We start from the raw sequence: 14,426 nt of genomic DNA on the forward strand, positions 1-14,426 counted from the left end.
TTTCTGCAGATAATGGATTTCAGGAAAGACGGACAGTAGTTTGTGACAACCATGCAAACAGCATGAGTTTGATTTGAGCTAATGATAGAAATTACCATTCGAAAACTAAAATGCAAGACTCAGAGATTTAAGGGATGCAAGGGAACCTCTTGAGTCCTACAAAAGATTATTATATTGTAGCCTTGTGTTTTTCTAGTATCCTCAATATCCTTTGACAGTTTGTTCTATTGCCAATTTGTCCATGTAGTTTTGAAGTTCATAAAGAAGGAAAGAAGAAATAGCTAAGCTAGAACATACCTCGTTATGTATTTGTTCCTGATAACTTGTGCGGTAAAATTTATAGTTTAACAAATTAACACATTATGAATGTTTTAAGATGGAAGTTCTGTAGATTCTTACACGGTTTGATTTCCAAAAATGGGATAGTTAGCATGTTTCCTCCCCGGTAAAGAACAGCTGTTCTTTGCACTGCTCATGACTTTCCTAGGGCCTTTGGGTGGGAGCAATGACTGTATTCCTATCACAGGATGAATTTTCGAGCTGGTATGTGAGATTTCTGCCAGTTTTTTCTTGTATGCCATCTCTCTCTCTAGTTCTGCATTTTCCTTGTGATTCACTAAGAGTGAACGTGTCACTGCTGTCTGAAGCCCAGAAAAAGTTTGCCACTGATTTGCTGTGCTCTAAGTGTGAGTGATGTCAGTAGTACATTGCTGTCTGTATGACAGATCAGATTGTTTAGTTTGTATCTTTGGCTTCTCAGTACTATTGCTGCATACTGTTGGTCTTCATTTCCTGTTTATGGATGCTAGAAATAGACTTGTGGAAGACTTCTTTAAAAATAATTAGATTTTGACACGAGCTGGCTGATTAATCTGGAAGGTTACTGAATTCATAAAGTCTGTGGTGACACTGGGGATATTTGAAGAGCTCTGAATTACATTGATTGTTCTGTACTCTGCACTGGAGTGATAACAGCGGGTTCTCCTTTCTGGCTTTAAACCTCTTATTCTGAGAAGAAACAGTGTATCAGAAAGTACAATGATGAAACGGAGGCAACAGAGACTTGGAGCCCCATCTCTGCGGATCCAGTAAGGACTGTTGTGGAAAAAAAATTACAATTTAACATTGCATATGAAAACTATCAGGAAAAATACCCAGAATTTTTCATGGCCAACAAATGTCATCTTAATTTAACTTAGATGAGGATTAATTATTGAAGGAGCATTTTAGCAGTGTCAAACTTTTCATTTGTCTGTACATAGGAAATATTATTTTCCAAAACTCTGCAGTGAATGCTGTATTAGAAGGAAAAGTGTTGCCAGATAAATGCAATCTTTTATAGTTTTAAAAATAATTGTTTAAATGGGCACCTAATATATGTTTAGTATTGTACATGGCATTAACTGCTATGGTAAAACTGAACACTCTTCATACTCTGTGCTTTTTTGCATTCTTTTTTTTTTAAACAGGGTTATTTAAACAGATTAAAAGGGAAATAAATTTTAATCTATCAGAATAAGAGCAGTGAGAAAGCTCAAAGCAGCTGAAGCCCCCCTTCCTTTTAAAATAATACATTCCAAATATTTTAGGTGAGATGAGAGTCTTTTTGCTGCATTACCTGAAATTTTCTTCTTAATATACAACTCTAGGCATTTTAAGTATACCAATTTATGGAACATATTTTATTTTGATACTTACCTCCTTTGTAAAGCACTTTGAAATCTTCTGATGAGAAGCACAATGTAAGAGCAAGTCATTATTAGTGTTATTTTGATCTTAAAAATGAAATAAATTTTATATAAAGAGTATGGATGTATGCATGGAGGCTAAGTGAAACTGTGTTATGTAGTCCATGATGAAGGAAGAGGAGGAGGAGAAGAGGAAGGCTTAACCTTTCTGTCAGCAGATTGTAAGCTCCATCAGCTGTTTTAAATACAGATTGCTAGTGGGGATTTCCAGAAACTAAGGGTTGCTTACTGATCAGATGCATTTGGTTTCATTAGGTAATTTTAAAGCAGGGGAACATTAGCAGCTCTGGATAATTTCAGTACTTTAACATGCAACATTTGGGCCCAAAACAACAATAACCAAAGTCCATCCCAAATTTTCATACTACTGTATTTATTAATGTTTTGAACAGGACAGATGGAGCTCTTTTTATTTATTTATTTATTTTTACCAAAAGCAAAGTAGATAAATATCTATGCCCAGTTAATACAACATATGTTATTTATTATTTGTATAATAATACCACCTTGTAGCACCCAGAAGTCCTAGCCAGGACCCTATTGTGCAAGGCTCTGTACAAACACAGAACACAGACACAGTCCCTGCCCCAAAGAATTTACAATCTTGTACAGTCTTACCATCTGGTATAGTACATATCACTCCTGTCTACAGCACAATTCTTGCTGTGTGTCCCAAACAAAAATCATTATTAATTGAGCCTTCATTGTACATGTAAGGATTAAATTTTGGGGATTGGGTACAAAATTTTTAATTTTGTGATATGTAAAGTCTTGACTGAGGATCATAGTTTTAATATAAGGGTGGATTTTACAGTTTATATTTAAAGATTTAAAATTTGTCTTTTAATTCTGGTATAACAGCCCATCATCTTTGAGTTGGTGGGAAAAAATATTATACTACCTAACTTGTAACTTCAAACGAAGTTGATTTATTTGTTGGTCATGATAAAAATCCTATCCAAATTAGTTTTCAAGAAACTTAAGTGGTCAAAACAACAGTTCTGGGTATTAATGTGTAGCTGCTAAGGTAAATTGGATACTCAGTTATGTAAACAGGCCTAGCAGACCTGTGGTGTTGGTAGCAAATGCAATATTTTTCTTCAAAGAATATTTTTTTGGAATACTTTGTGAAGGGTCCCACCAGCCAGCCAGCATTTGTACTAGACTTTAGTCAGTTTTGTCACACTAAGGAGTGCAGCATTGGACCTTAAAATATGTTCAGCTATTTGGAGTGAAGTAACTTATGTTACTGTAATTATGATATTCTCTTATGTAAATATACACAGATTATTTTCCTCCAGCATGCTTAAAATCTGGAGTAAAAAAGACTTTCATATCATATTAGAAATTAATACATTTAAATTATTTTAATAGCCCAGGCATTTTTTTCTTTATCATAGAATCATAGATTAAGGTTGGAAGGGACCTCAGGAGGTCATCTAGTCCCACCCCCTGCTCAAAGCAGGACCAATCCCCAACTAAATCATTCCAGCCAGGGCTTTGTCAAGGCTGGCTGTAAAAACCTCTAAGGATGGAGGTTCCACCACCTCCCTAGGTAAAAACAACGAGGAGTCTGGTGGCACCTTAAAGACTAACAGATTTATTTCAGCATAAGCTTTCGTGGGTTAAAAAGCCAACTTCTTCAGATGCATGGAGTCTCCCCAAATAAATCCGTTAGTCTTTAAAGTGCCACTGGACTCCTTGTTGTTTTTGTGGATACAGACTAACACGGCTACCCCTCTGATACTTGGCTCCCTAGGTAACCCATTCCAGTGCTTCACCACCCACCTAATGAAATAGTTTTCCCTAATATCCAACATAGACCTCCCCCACTGCAACTTGAGACCATTACTCCTTGTTCTTTCATCTGCCACCACTGAGAGCAGACTAGTTCCATCCTCTTTGGAACTCCCGTTCTGGTAGAATCATAGAAGATTAGGGTTGGAAGGAACCTCAGAAGGTCATCTAGTCCAACCCCCTGCTCAAAGCAGGACCAATCCCCAGACAGATTTTTACCCCAGTCCCCTAAATGGATTGAACTCACAACCCTGGGTTTAGCAGGCCAATGCTCAAACCACTGAGCTATCCCTCCCCCCACTATCAAATCGGCCCCTCACTCTTTTCTTCTGCAGACTAAATAAGCCCAGTTCCCTCAGTCTCTCCTTGTAAGTCATGTGTACTAGCCCCCTAATAATTTGTGTTGCCCTCCACTGGACTCTCTCCAGTTTGTCCACATCCTTTCTGTCGTGGGGGGGGGCGTTGATCACTACCTGTTGAGCCCGATGATCTAGCCAGCGTTCTATCCACCTTATAGTCCATTCATCCAATCCATACTTTAGCAAAATGAACACACAGTTGGGGGTCTTCTCAATTCTAATCCTGGTTCTGCAGTTGATCTGCTGTGATTGGTCACATAACTCCTCTGTGCTTCAATTTCCCCATCCCTTAAATTAGAATATCTACTTCACAGTGCTGTTGTCAGGCTAAATTAGTTAATGTTTGTAAAGCACTTTGAAGATGTAAAGCACTATAGGTGCTAAATGTTTTCTATTTAAGGATCTGTGTAATTTACTTTTCACAGTAAGTACAGTAACTCCTTACTTAACGTTGCAGTTATGTTTCTGAAAAATGTTACTTTAAGCAAAACAATGTTAAATGCATCCAATTTTCCCATAAGATTTAATGTAAATGGGGAGGTTAGGTTCCAAGGAAATTTTTTTTTGCCTGACAAAAGGCATTATATACACAAACAGTACAATTTTTAAACAAGCAATTTAATACTATACTCAGCAATGATGTTTGTGAAGCTCTTCCCTTCTCCCCTCCAGCCTCCTGAATGATGACAGAGTTCAGTCCCGGTTGACGGTGAAAAATTAACATGTGCTCTGCACCCACCGGCAGTGAAGCTCCCCCTGCCTCGCCGCCTCCCTTCCAGAAAGTCTTAAGCGGTGGGGGAAGCTCTGGAAGGAAGGGGGAGGAGTCGGAGAAGAGGAAGTTTTGCAATGCTCCCTTGTAAAGTTGCTGCTCTTCCAGAGAATCCTACAAGCAGTGGACAGAGCAGGCAGCCAAACGATGTTATAAGGGAGCATTGCACAACTTTAAACGAGCCTGTTTCTTAATGGAGCAGGGACGTAACATCGAAATGTTAAGCGGGAGGACGTTAAGTGAGGTGTTACTGTATTTCTAAGGGCTTGGCTACACTTACAGTTTGCAGCGCTGGTAGTTTGCAGCGCTGGTCATCCAGCTGTGTAGGAGCAGCGCTGGTGTGTGGCCACACTCACAGCTACCAGCGCTGGTGTGTGGCCACATTTGCAGCATTTCCAGCGCTGTTGGGAGTGATGCATTATGGGCAGCTATCCCAGCATTCAAGTGGCCGCAACGTGCTTTTCAAAAGAGGGGGGTGGAGTGGGGTCTAGTGTGACAGGGAGCGGGGGGAAAGAGAGAGTGGATTTTTGGAGCCAACACTGTGTGTTAGCTTCCTGACTTGAAAAATCAGAACATTTTTCCGACCCCTTAGTCTTAACTCTTAATTGCAAACAGCATGCAGGCAACACGACTCCCCGCTGTTTCCCTGCCTGCCTCTCATTTGATTGTTTACAGCCAGGTACAGATGATCACAGCAAACAGGAGCTTTGTTTGTTTTTTAGATAGCAGCAACGCAACGGAGGAGCTCCACAGAGCTCGTTCACAACAGGGAGGAGGATCTCATTTGATTGTTCACAGATTGATCACAGCAAACAGGAGCTGATAAGCAGCTCCGGTAGAAACGGAGCGAAACGGAGCTCCTCCGGAGGTTCACAACAAAACAAAGAGAGGCTGCATAACAAAACAAAGGGAGTAATTTAGTTAAAAGCATTCTGGGATATCTCCTTATTCCCTGGAGGCCAATAAAAGCGCTGGTGTGTGTCCACACTTGATGAGCAGCGCTGGATCACCAGCGCTGCAATCGCTACACCCCAACCCGGCCAGGTGTACAGCCAGCGCTGCAGCCAGGGAGTTGCAGCGCTGGATGTGCCTTGCAGGTGTGGACGGTTACTAATTGCAGCGCTGGAAAGCCTCTACCAGCGCTGCAACTTGCAAGTGTAGCCAAGCCCTCTCACACCTATGTATGAGAAACAAGGTGGATGAGGTAATATCTTTTACTGGGCCAACTTCTGTTGGTGAGAGATACAAACTTTCGAGACACAGAGAACTCTTCTTCAGGTCTGGGAAAGGTACTCCCAGTGTAACAGCAAAATGCAAGGTGGAAAAGATTGTTTAGCATGAGTTGGTCCAATAAAAGATACCTCCCACACCGTGTCTCTCTAATATCGAGGGACTGACACGGCTACAACTACACTGCATATAATCTTAGGTTTGGCATGGAAGATTTGGTCAGTTCAGGATCAAATAACTCCACAGTGGAAAAATAATGTTGAGTTAGTGTTGCATTGGCTACAGTAACATTTTGGTTATTTCATCATAATTGTTGAACAAGTTCAGGTGTTGATCAAAAGGTTGACTTTTGACCACTTAGTTTATTAAATTACTTTAATAGAAAAACTTTTAAATAATTTTTTATTGTTTTAAAAATAAAAGCAATAACATATGACATTGACACTGATTGTTTCTACTGTGGTACCTTGTCAGAATCTCCTCTCCTTTGTACTCCCACTGCCGAGGAAGTGATGTTCATCAGCACATGTTCTCCCCTACATCTGCTCCAGGTCTACAACACCTTAAAATCCCATTTAGTGCGGATTGTGCTCTCGCTACTTCTCCTTTAGTCTTTTACCTGAACCCACAACCCCAGAGCAACCCTGCTAGTCCCTGCTACAGCAATCCGCTACAATGGAGGTAAGGAAAAAGTAGGAACAGTTAACAATTTGATTCCAGTGTAACAACTTATAAACGTCTCATTAGTTAATAATTCAAGAGAATAACATCTAAAAAAGATGAACAGACTTTGTGTTTATATTTAATTGCATAGTGTTCAGGTCTATTTTGCATGTTTGTCCAAACTGTTAGTTCACCTACAGCTAAAGGTCTAGAATAAGGAAAAAAGCAATATACGTACATACATAGGCATGCATGCATACATACTAACTAGCATACTACATGAGTTTAGAAATTAACTCTTCATTGTTATTGCCTATAATGTTTTTCAGTTCCTTAAACCTTGTTGTGCTATTGCAGAACAAATGGTACGTACAAATTCTCTTAGTTCTTTGAGTTATCATCCCATGTGTGTTCCACTCGAGATGTGCATGTGGTCCATGCTCCTGAGATGGGAAGATTTTTGCTAGCCGTGTCTGTTGATTCATACTTCTGCCCTTCTCCTCGTGCTTCAAACCTATAAGTGGCAGCATGGGCTGACTGCCTCTCTTGTTTCTTTCTACTGCCCATGGTCTGAGAGAGATGCTCTTCAGTGTCTGCAGTGTTAGCTAGCATTCTTCTTCAAAACTTTGTCGTTAGTTTAAAATAATTTAAAAAACCTGTTTGTAGATAGTTTAGTAGTCCTGAGGACCTGGGTGTCCCGTCCTCCCCTCTGCCCCTATATCCCTGTGGGGTGCCTAATATGCCCAGGATCCTGAGATTCGAAGACTGTGTGGCCTGCTCCTGGGCTTTTCCAGTCAGGGATGACCACGACACATGCCTCCATTGCCTTGGGGATGCTCATATCCCTTCTAAATGAAGCATCAAGCCCATGAGCACAGGCTTAAAAGATTCCTGATGGACTGTGCTTTAAGGCCCCAGTTCAGTCCCGGCCGATCAGACCTCCATGTACATCAGACAGAGGCACTGTGAAGCACCCATCCAAGGACAATGATCTCCAGCTTTGGGGGGAATCTCGGCAAACAAGATGGCTCTTCCAAACAAAGGCATGAGGAGGGTAAAAGCAATCATTCTCACAAGAAACATGAGATATCTTCCTCCAAGTCATCACCCAAAAAGAGGACCTGCTCTGTGATGCTGTCTACGTCCAGTAAAACTTTGCACCCTATCACTGGAGTGTCAGGAGCTCACAAGGAGTACAGTTCTGGTTTCTTGGCACTCAAAGGCAAGAATGCCCTGAAACCAGCCCTACCTGAAGGAATGGGCCTAAGATTGGCACCAGTGAAGAAAAGAAGGCAGTGTATGCCTCCTACATCATCAGTACCATGAAATGAGAAAGGATTGTTGATACTTGAGACTAGGGCAAAGCCACTGGTGCCAATAAGGGAAAGAAGCCTGGTCTGCTGTCTTGTTTCGGGGGCTAGATACACTTCCCCAGAGGACACTGCTATCTACATGGATCCAGAGTTGCCAATCCTGTTGGACCAGGTACTAGCCAGTGATGTCTTCACACCATCAATTCATCACTCTCCAGTACCATTGACCAGCTGAGGCATAATAAGATCTCCAGTACCAACAACACTGTGCATCAGCATAGAAGGCTCCTTCTCCAGTGTCAGTCGAAGAGCTTTACCATACCATCAAGATGAGTTCAGCCCTGACAGAGGGTCCAAGATTTCATGAACACCTTTGCTCTCGCACAGGAGGGACTGTACACAGCTTGGGACCAATGGTACCCCCTTCCATGGGGTCTGCCCTATTTCCCCTATGATTCCTCACATTGGCCTTACTGGGGGGTTCCTGGGATACATATATGTGACATCCTGAATCTGTAAGGTCATACCGGGAATCAAGACAAGCTTCCCCACACAGGGAAGAACATCAAACCCTCAGGAATTATCTGAGGAAGACGAGCAACCTGACAGACCAGGCAGGACTATTCACCTGGGCAAGGTTATTATTATCGCTCACAAATGGGATGGTTGCACCGGCTTCACGGTCACCACCCAACAACTACAGGCAGTGCCAGCACTTCTGGAGGAGGATTGCATACACTCTCCAAATTCCCCTGGAGAAAGTACAGGACACCCCTTATAAACTACTAGACATTCTCCAGATTGCTGGTTCCAGTAAGATGGCACTGCCCCTTCATGAGACTATCTTAGAACTGGCCAAGATGGGCTGGCGTACTCCAGCCACTTGTTCTCCCACTCCAAAGAGAACAGAGAGGGAAAGCTTTGTGCCATCTAGGAAAGCAGAATACTTATTTTCACACCCTGATTTGAATTCTCAAGTGATGCAAACTGCCACCCAAAAGAGCAAGCAAAACTACTTCAGATTTACATCCTCTGATAAGGAGGTCAAATGTTTAGACCTCTTCAGAAGAAAGAACTTCACTTTGGTGAGCTAAGATTTCCACATAGCAAACTGCCAAGCTTTACTGTCAAAGTATGATTTTTATTAATTATTATAAGTTCTCGGCATTCACCAACAAACTCCATCAAGAAGATAGACTTTAATTCCAAGCAGTTATCAATGAAGGCAAATTGCTGGCAAGATTGGCCATCTAGGCCTCAATGGATGCAGCAAATACAGCCTCCTGCTTGATTGAAATGTCCATAGTAAAAGACATGTTTTGTGCCTCCAAAACTCCAGATTTCCCAGAAAAGACCAACTCACTGTGGAGGATCTGCCTTTTGAGGGAAATAACATATTCAATGAGGACAAAAATCAGTCATTACAGCCCCTCAAATACTCAAGAGCATCCCTTCACTTGCTGAGTGGCTATACCCCAGCACCATGGAAGAAATATCCCAAGACTCAGCCCTACATACAACAACCAGACCTTTAACCATTCTACCATCAGAGTGCTTATGAACCACCTCTGAAATGCCAGAGAATGCAGCATAGTAAGCATAATGTCGTGTCTTCATTCTGCTTCCAGTCCTAGCTACCCACCAAAAAATCCTTTTGAGAGGACTTTTGAGAGTTGCAAAGCAATCTCCCTTCTACATTTATCTTGTCTAGACTCCTGCACCCCATTTGGTGGCCACTTGTTCCATGCTTGGCACCTCATAACATCAGATAGATGGGTTCTGGAAATTATCATCACTGGTTATACCCTTTCCCATCTGTCTTCAAGGATGCTTCTCATGAGAGGTTCTTCAGTCAAGAAGTAGACTACCTACTCCATCTGGGAGCCATAGAACTGGCACTAGCTCAGCATGGGGAAAAAAGATTGTATTCAAAATATTTCCTCATTCCCCAAGAAGAAAGGCAGCTGGAAGCCCATGCTAGATCTCAGATAGCTGAATGCTTTTATTTGCTGCCTGAGGTTCGGAATGATCACCCTGGCCTCTATAATCCTCTCATAGAACAAGGGAGACTGGTTCACAGTTCTTGATTTAAAGGGTGCTTATGTTCACATAGATATCCGCCCTGCACACAGAAGATTCTTGTGATTCATTCACCATGGGCCTAGAACATTAACAGTACAGAGTGCTCCTCCTTTTCCTTTCAACAGCACCAACGGTATTCACCAAGGTGCTATCAGCAGTGGCAGCCCACCGCTGTTCTCAGGGTTTGTCAGTGTTCTGCTACCTCTACAGCTGGTTGCTCCCGGGGAAGTCGCATCAAGAGGCTTGAGTGACAACCTTGCTCTCTGTCCTGCAGTGTTTAGGGCTCCAAGTAAACTTAGAAAAGTACATTTTAGTTCTCACAGTTGGCCTATTGTGTTGGCCTCACAGTGGGCCTACTGTGCATAAGGATGGAGACGTTGGCACAACCCAGTTGTTGGACAGCTTCTGGTTTCTGGGGAAGTTAGTCGTTGGAGAGAATGATACATGGCACTCAGTTTGGTAATACACAGAATATAATGAAAGGCATGTTTGAAGGCAACCAATGAAATGGTGATAAAGCTTAAATGTTGTTTTTCATCATGTTTCAGTTTAAAAAAAATATACAGTACTACAGGGCAAATACTGGGTAACATTCAAATATAATAAGTGTAGTTTAATGCTGGTAAACACCAGAGTTAGACTGGTAGACTGGTAAGCAGCAGGTGGAGTTATCTATATTAGAATAGTGTTAAATGTAATTGAAATAATTTTTTTTGGCATGGGGGCTAACGGTATTTAAAAACAAATCCAACCATAAGACATTTTTGCAAGATACAGTGCTTTTTCCTGTCAGTCAAAAATGTTCAAGGGTCTCCGCCATTAGACATAAATGGGTCAGTGAATAATTTTCACGATAGTAATAGTCCCTGTAAATGTCTGTGTTGAGTTCTATTTCAGCTTTACCCGGGGCTGTTCATGACTATAATAATGTTCACATATGCAGACCTTCTGGCCATCTGTGCTCCCTGGATACCAAACCGTTGATGATTCAGGGATGTGTGGTTGCATTATAAAAGCTCAGCTCTATAATAACTTTTTATTTGTTGTTTGTAAGTTTTTGCTTTCACCTGTGCAGCTCTTGATCCTGTTTTATCCTGTCCTTCTTTGTTGTAGTTTTGTTTACTTGGTTACCATACCAGCTATGGGTATTCTCACTGCTGAGTTAGAGCAAAGGTTCATCCTGGTAAGCTATTTACTGTCACTGATCTAGTCAGTTTAAAGCACACAGGTCGGTCAGGTTGCAGTGAGTTCCCCTAGCTGTGTAGGTGGGATTAGGACTTGCATTTTCCAGTAACTAAAACAGTGTACATTTTAATGTTAGAAGTTTATCACATTTCTTCTTCTTCTTCTTATTCACTCCCTGTGGAGCATAAGGCGCCAACCACTCTCCTCCATTCATTTTGTTCTTGAGCGAGACAGCAGATTTCATCCCACTTCATTCCCATACCTTTCATTTCCTCTTCAATGGTCCTTCGCCACGTCCCCAATGTTCTACCGCTCCTCCTTCTTCCTTGTGGTGTCCATCGTAGGGCAATACGAGGGTGTCTGTCAGCATCCATTCTCAACACATGCCCCAGCCACCTCCATCTTCGTTGTTTGGCTTCATCCACTATATTGTTGATGCCCGTTAATCTGCTCACTTCAACATTGGTGATACGCTGCGGCCAATGTATGTTAAGAATTCGCCTAAGACACCTTCCTTCAAAGCCCCGAAGCCGACTTTCTATCTTCTTGTTGGTCCTCCATGTTTCCGCCGCATAGAGCACATTTGGCCATCGGTAATCCATTTTCCCCTTCTTTTTCTTTCAACTATTTCATGATGCTTTTAGTCTTTCTGCGTGAACAGATGAGCGGCAATTGTACAGCTGACGTCAGTGCTAGTGATGGAGGCTGTTGGCTTCAGAGAGAGGAAATCTAATTAGGAATAGAAATATTGTATACCTCAGGTTTAACAGAAAATAAAGGTGGGCTTCTTTATGATCATTAAAAGGGGCTCTGAGGTGGCACACTGAGAGACACTGACAATGGGTAAATTAGGTAAGTATTATAGATGTTCTGTATGTGATTTGGGACCATTTTTAGATGCAAATTTATCAACAGGAAGAGATAAAATGGTCTCAAAAACACTACATGGACATGTTGAGTATATTTTTGTTGTTTGGGTTTGGCAAATGCTTCTCTAGATATGAGGCAACTCAGATTACCAGATGCCACTTGGCCATATTTCACAACTGTACCTTAGTATGAGTTGGCCACTCATTATAAAGCCAAATTTATCCTCCTGCCCGAGAACCTGGTTTTATTGCACTACTTGACATTAAATTGTTTTAAAGATGTTATGCGTTAAATTGTCATCAGATGAGATGAATCTTGAGATTATAAAAAATCATAAAAAAACCAACCCTCATGTTATTTGTAACTACTTCTTGCAGCAAGACACATTTGGGCTTAGCCAGCTTTACACAGGTATTCATGTGATAAAAGCAGATAGGAGAGTTGGGTTTTTCAGTTTAGGCCTCGCTCAGTGTGGGGCTATAGTTCCAAAAGTAGGTAAGATTAAATGTTAGTGGGCATGAGATAGGCTTTAATTAATCCTTCCTTGCAAGTTGAAGGGGAGGAGTGAATGGGTGGCAGCAATATCAGACAGAATATCCCAATGGCTGTTTTCCCCACCCTGTTATCTATGATTTTACGAAATAGTATGTGCTTATACTTCTGTATTCTACAATTTTTTGTTGTAAGAATGTGTCTCCTTCTTCTCCCCTCTCCACCCCAGTGTTCTGGCTTATAAAAATATTTAGGGATAATATCTTTATTAATGTTATGTAGTTTTGCAAAATAGCCACGAACATTTATTAGTATAGGCATAAAATCTACTCATCAACCTTAATATGATGATGATCAAATACTTTACTTTCTTATTTAAATAAAACAATATGAAAGCGACTTCAAATTCAAATTTGCCCCAGGTGGCCAGAAACTATGAGTCAAAACCTGAACAAAATAAAACTGAAATTTTACAAGGCTGGTCTTGCTTTTAAAGGTTGTTATATATAGTGTAGGTAATAGGTTTTATTTTAACATATTTATATGGATACAGACTTTCTGAAAAAGCATGCATTTAATCACAATAAAAGGGTAGAAAGTGGGAATAGTGTGTTTTCTAAAATCTTTATTGAACTGTGGATAGGTTACTTTAAAAAAATCCAACCTTTCGTATAAATGGATGCTGTCAGAGCTGAGAGACCTAACTTTAGACCTGTCACACGTACGTGTGTGTGTGTGTGTGTGTAAGTGCACATTGAGCTATCCCCTCCTCTTAGCAGGTCTATTCTGTTCCTGTGAGCAAGGGTATTGAAAAGAACAAATATCCTGCTCTGCAAACACTACAGGGTGAAATTCACTTCATCCTCATGAAGCTTGATTAATTGGGCATTCTGAAAGGTGGGAAATTGGGGAAGGATAAATCTTTCTCCATTCTGGGGCCATGGTGCGAGTCTGCAGCTTCTCCATGTCACTTGTACAGTGTGTTGGGGCTGCTGGTTCTGGTGGCTCCAGCACATGCCCAGTACAAAAGCCTCTTTCATCACGTGCTGGATGTGGGGAAGAGCCCTCATTCACCCCAAATTCAGCTCTGCTGCCTATGGTCCCCTGTGTGGTCTTAGAGGTGTTCAGGGCTTTGTACTGGGTGCCTGAACCAGAGCAAATTTCATGCTACAGTGAATAGGATTTATAAAGGCCATGTCTAGTCTAGGAAAATGAGTAGTGTTTATAAAAGCATTAGCAAACACATTTTAATTAACACAACTTTAATTAGCCCTAGTGGGTACCCTGGGGTTGACCACAAACAGTTAACGTATTTTAAAACATGACTTGCCATGTCTACACTGGATGCAAAATCTTGTTTACAATCATGTTAGTTAAAACCTGTTAATTAGTATGCTCACAAAAACTACTATTTTGCCAGGCTAGATATGGCCTTGAAACAGAATGGAGGGGGTTTTGCGGAGATATGCACATGTACAATCCCAAAGAACCTCGGCTCCCTACTCGGGATGAAGTCCTAGGTTTGGGGAATAAATTGACTTCACAAGATCACAGCAGCGCTTGAATATGGGGGAATTAGATATTTTATATTTATTTTAAATGTTGGGTTTGTTAACCTTGAGGGAGTGTCCTTTAAGATTTACTTTTAAATATTTCAAGGTATATTAAGAAACAGCAATAGTATAATAATTTTAACAGTATGTTATCTCTCACTGCTTAAATTCCCTCTGAGTGTAAAGTTACTTGAGATAGCATTTGAGAGTTTATTTTAGTTACTATTTCCTATTTGACAGCTGTCAGGGGATTAATGAATAGCTCTATAACATTTGGAAATTGCTTTGTCTGTCACAGCAGATGGTACCTTCCAGTTTGAGTTCTTGCTGCACTTCAGATTCTGTTTCCTTAAAATGTGCTGAAT

At 41.1% G+C, this 14,426-nt stretch overlaps 1 protein-coding gene across 2 annotated transcripts in view; it reads left to right on the forward strand.

The window, feature by feature from the left end:
• Window positions 1–14,426, forward strand: part of MAST2 (microtubule associated serine/threonine kinase 2) — a 341,008-nt gene that overhangs the window by 177,439 nt on the left and 149,143 nt on the right. The window contains exon 5 of one of the 2 annotated variants that reach the window (XM_045026441.1): window positions 6,378–6,584. The exons of the other annotated variant lie outside the window; for it this stretch is intronic. Within the exon in view, the coding sequence (XP_044882376.1) occupies window positions 6,378–6,584 (207 nt within the window). The remainder of the gene's footprint in view (window positions 1–6,377; window positions 6,585–14,426) is intronic. 2 annotated transcript variants of the gene reach the window in all.

This window comes from Mauremys mutica, chromosome 8 (genome assembly GCF_020497125.1).
Source record: "Mauremys mutica isolate MM-2020 ecotype Southern chromosome 8, ASM2049712v1, whole genome shotgun sequence".
NCBI lineage: Eukaryota > Metazoa > Chordata > Testudines > Geoemydidae > Mauremys > Mauremys mutica.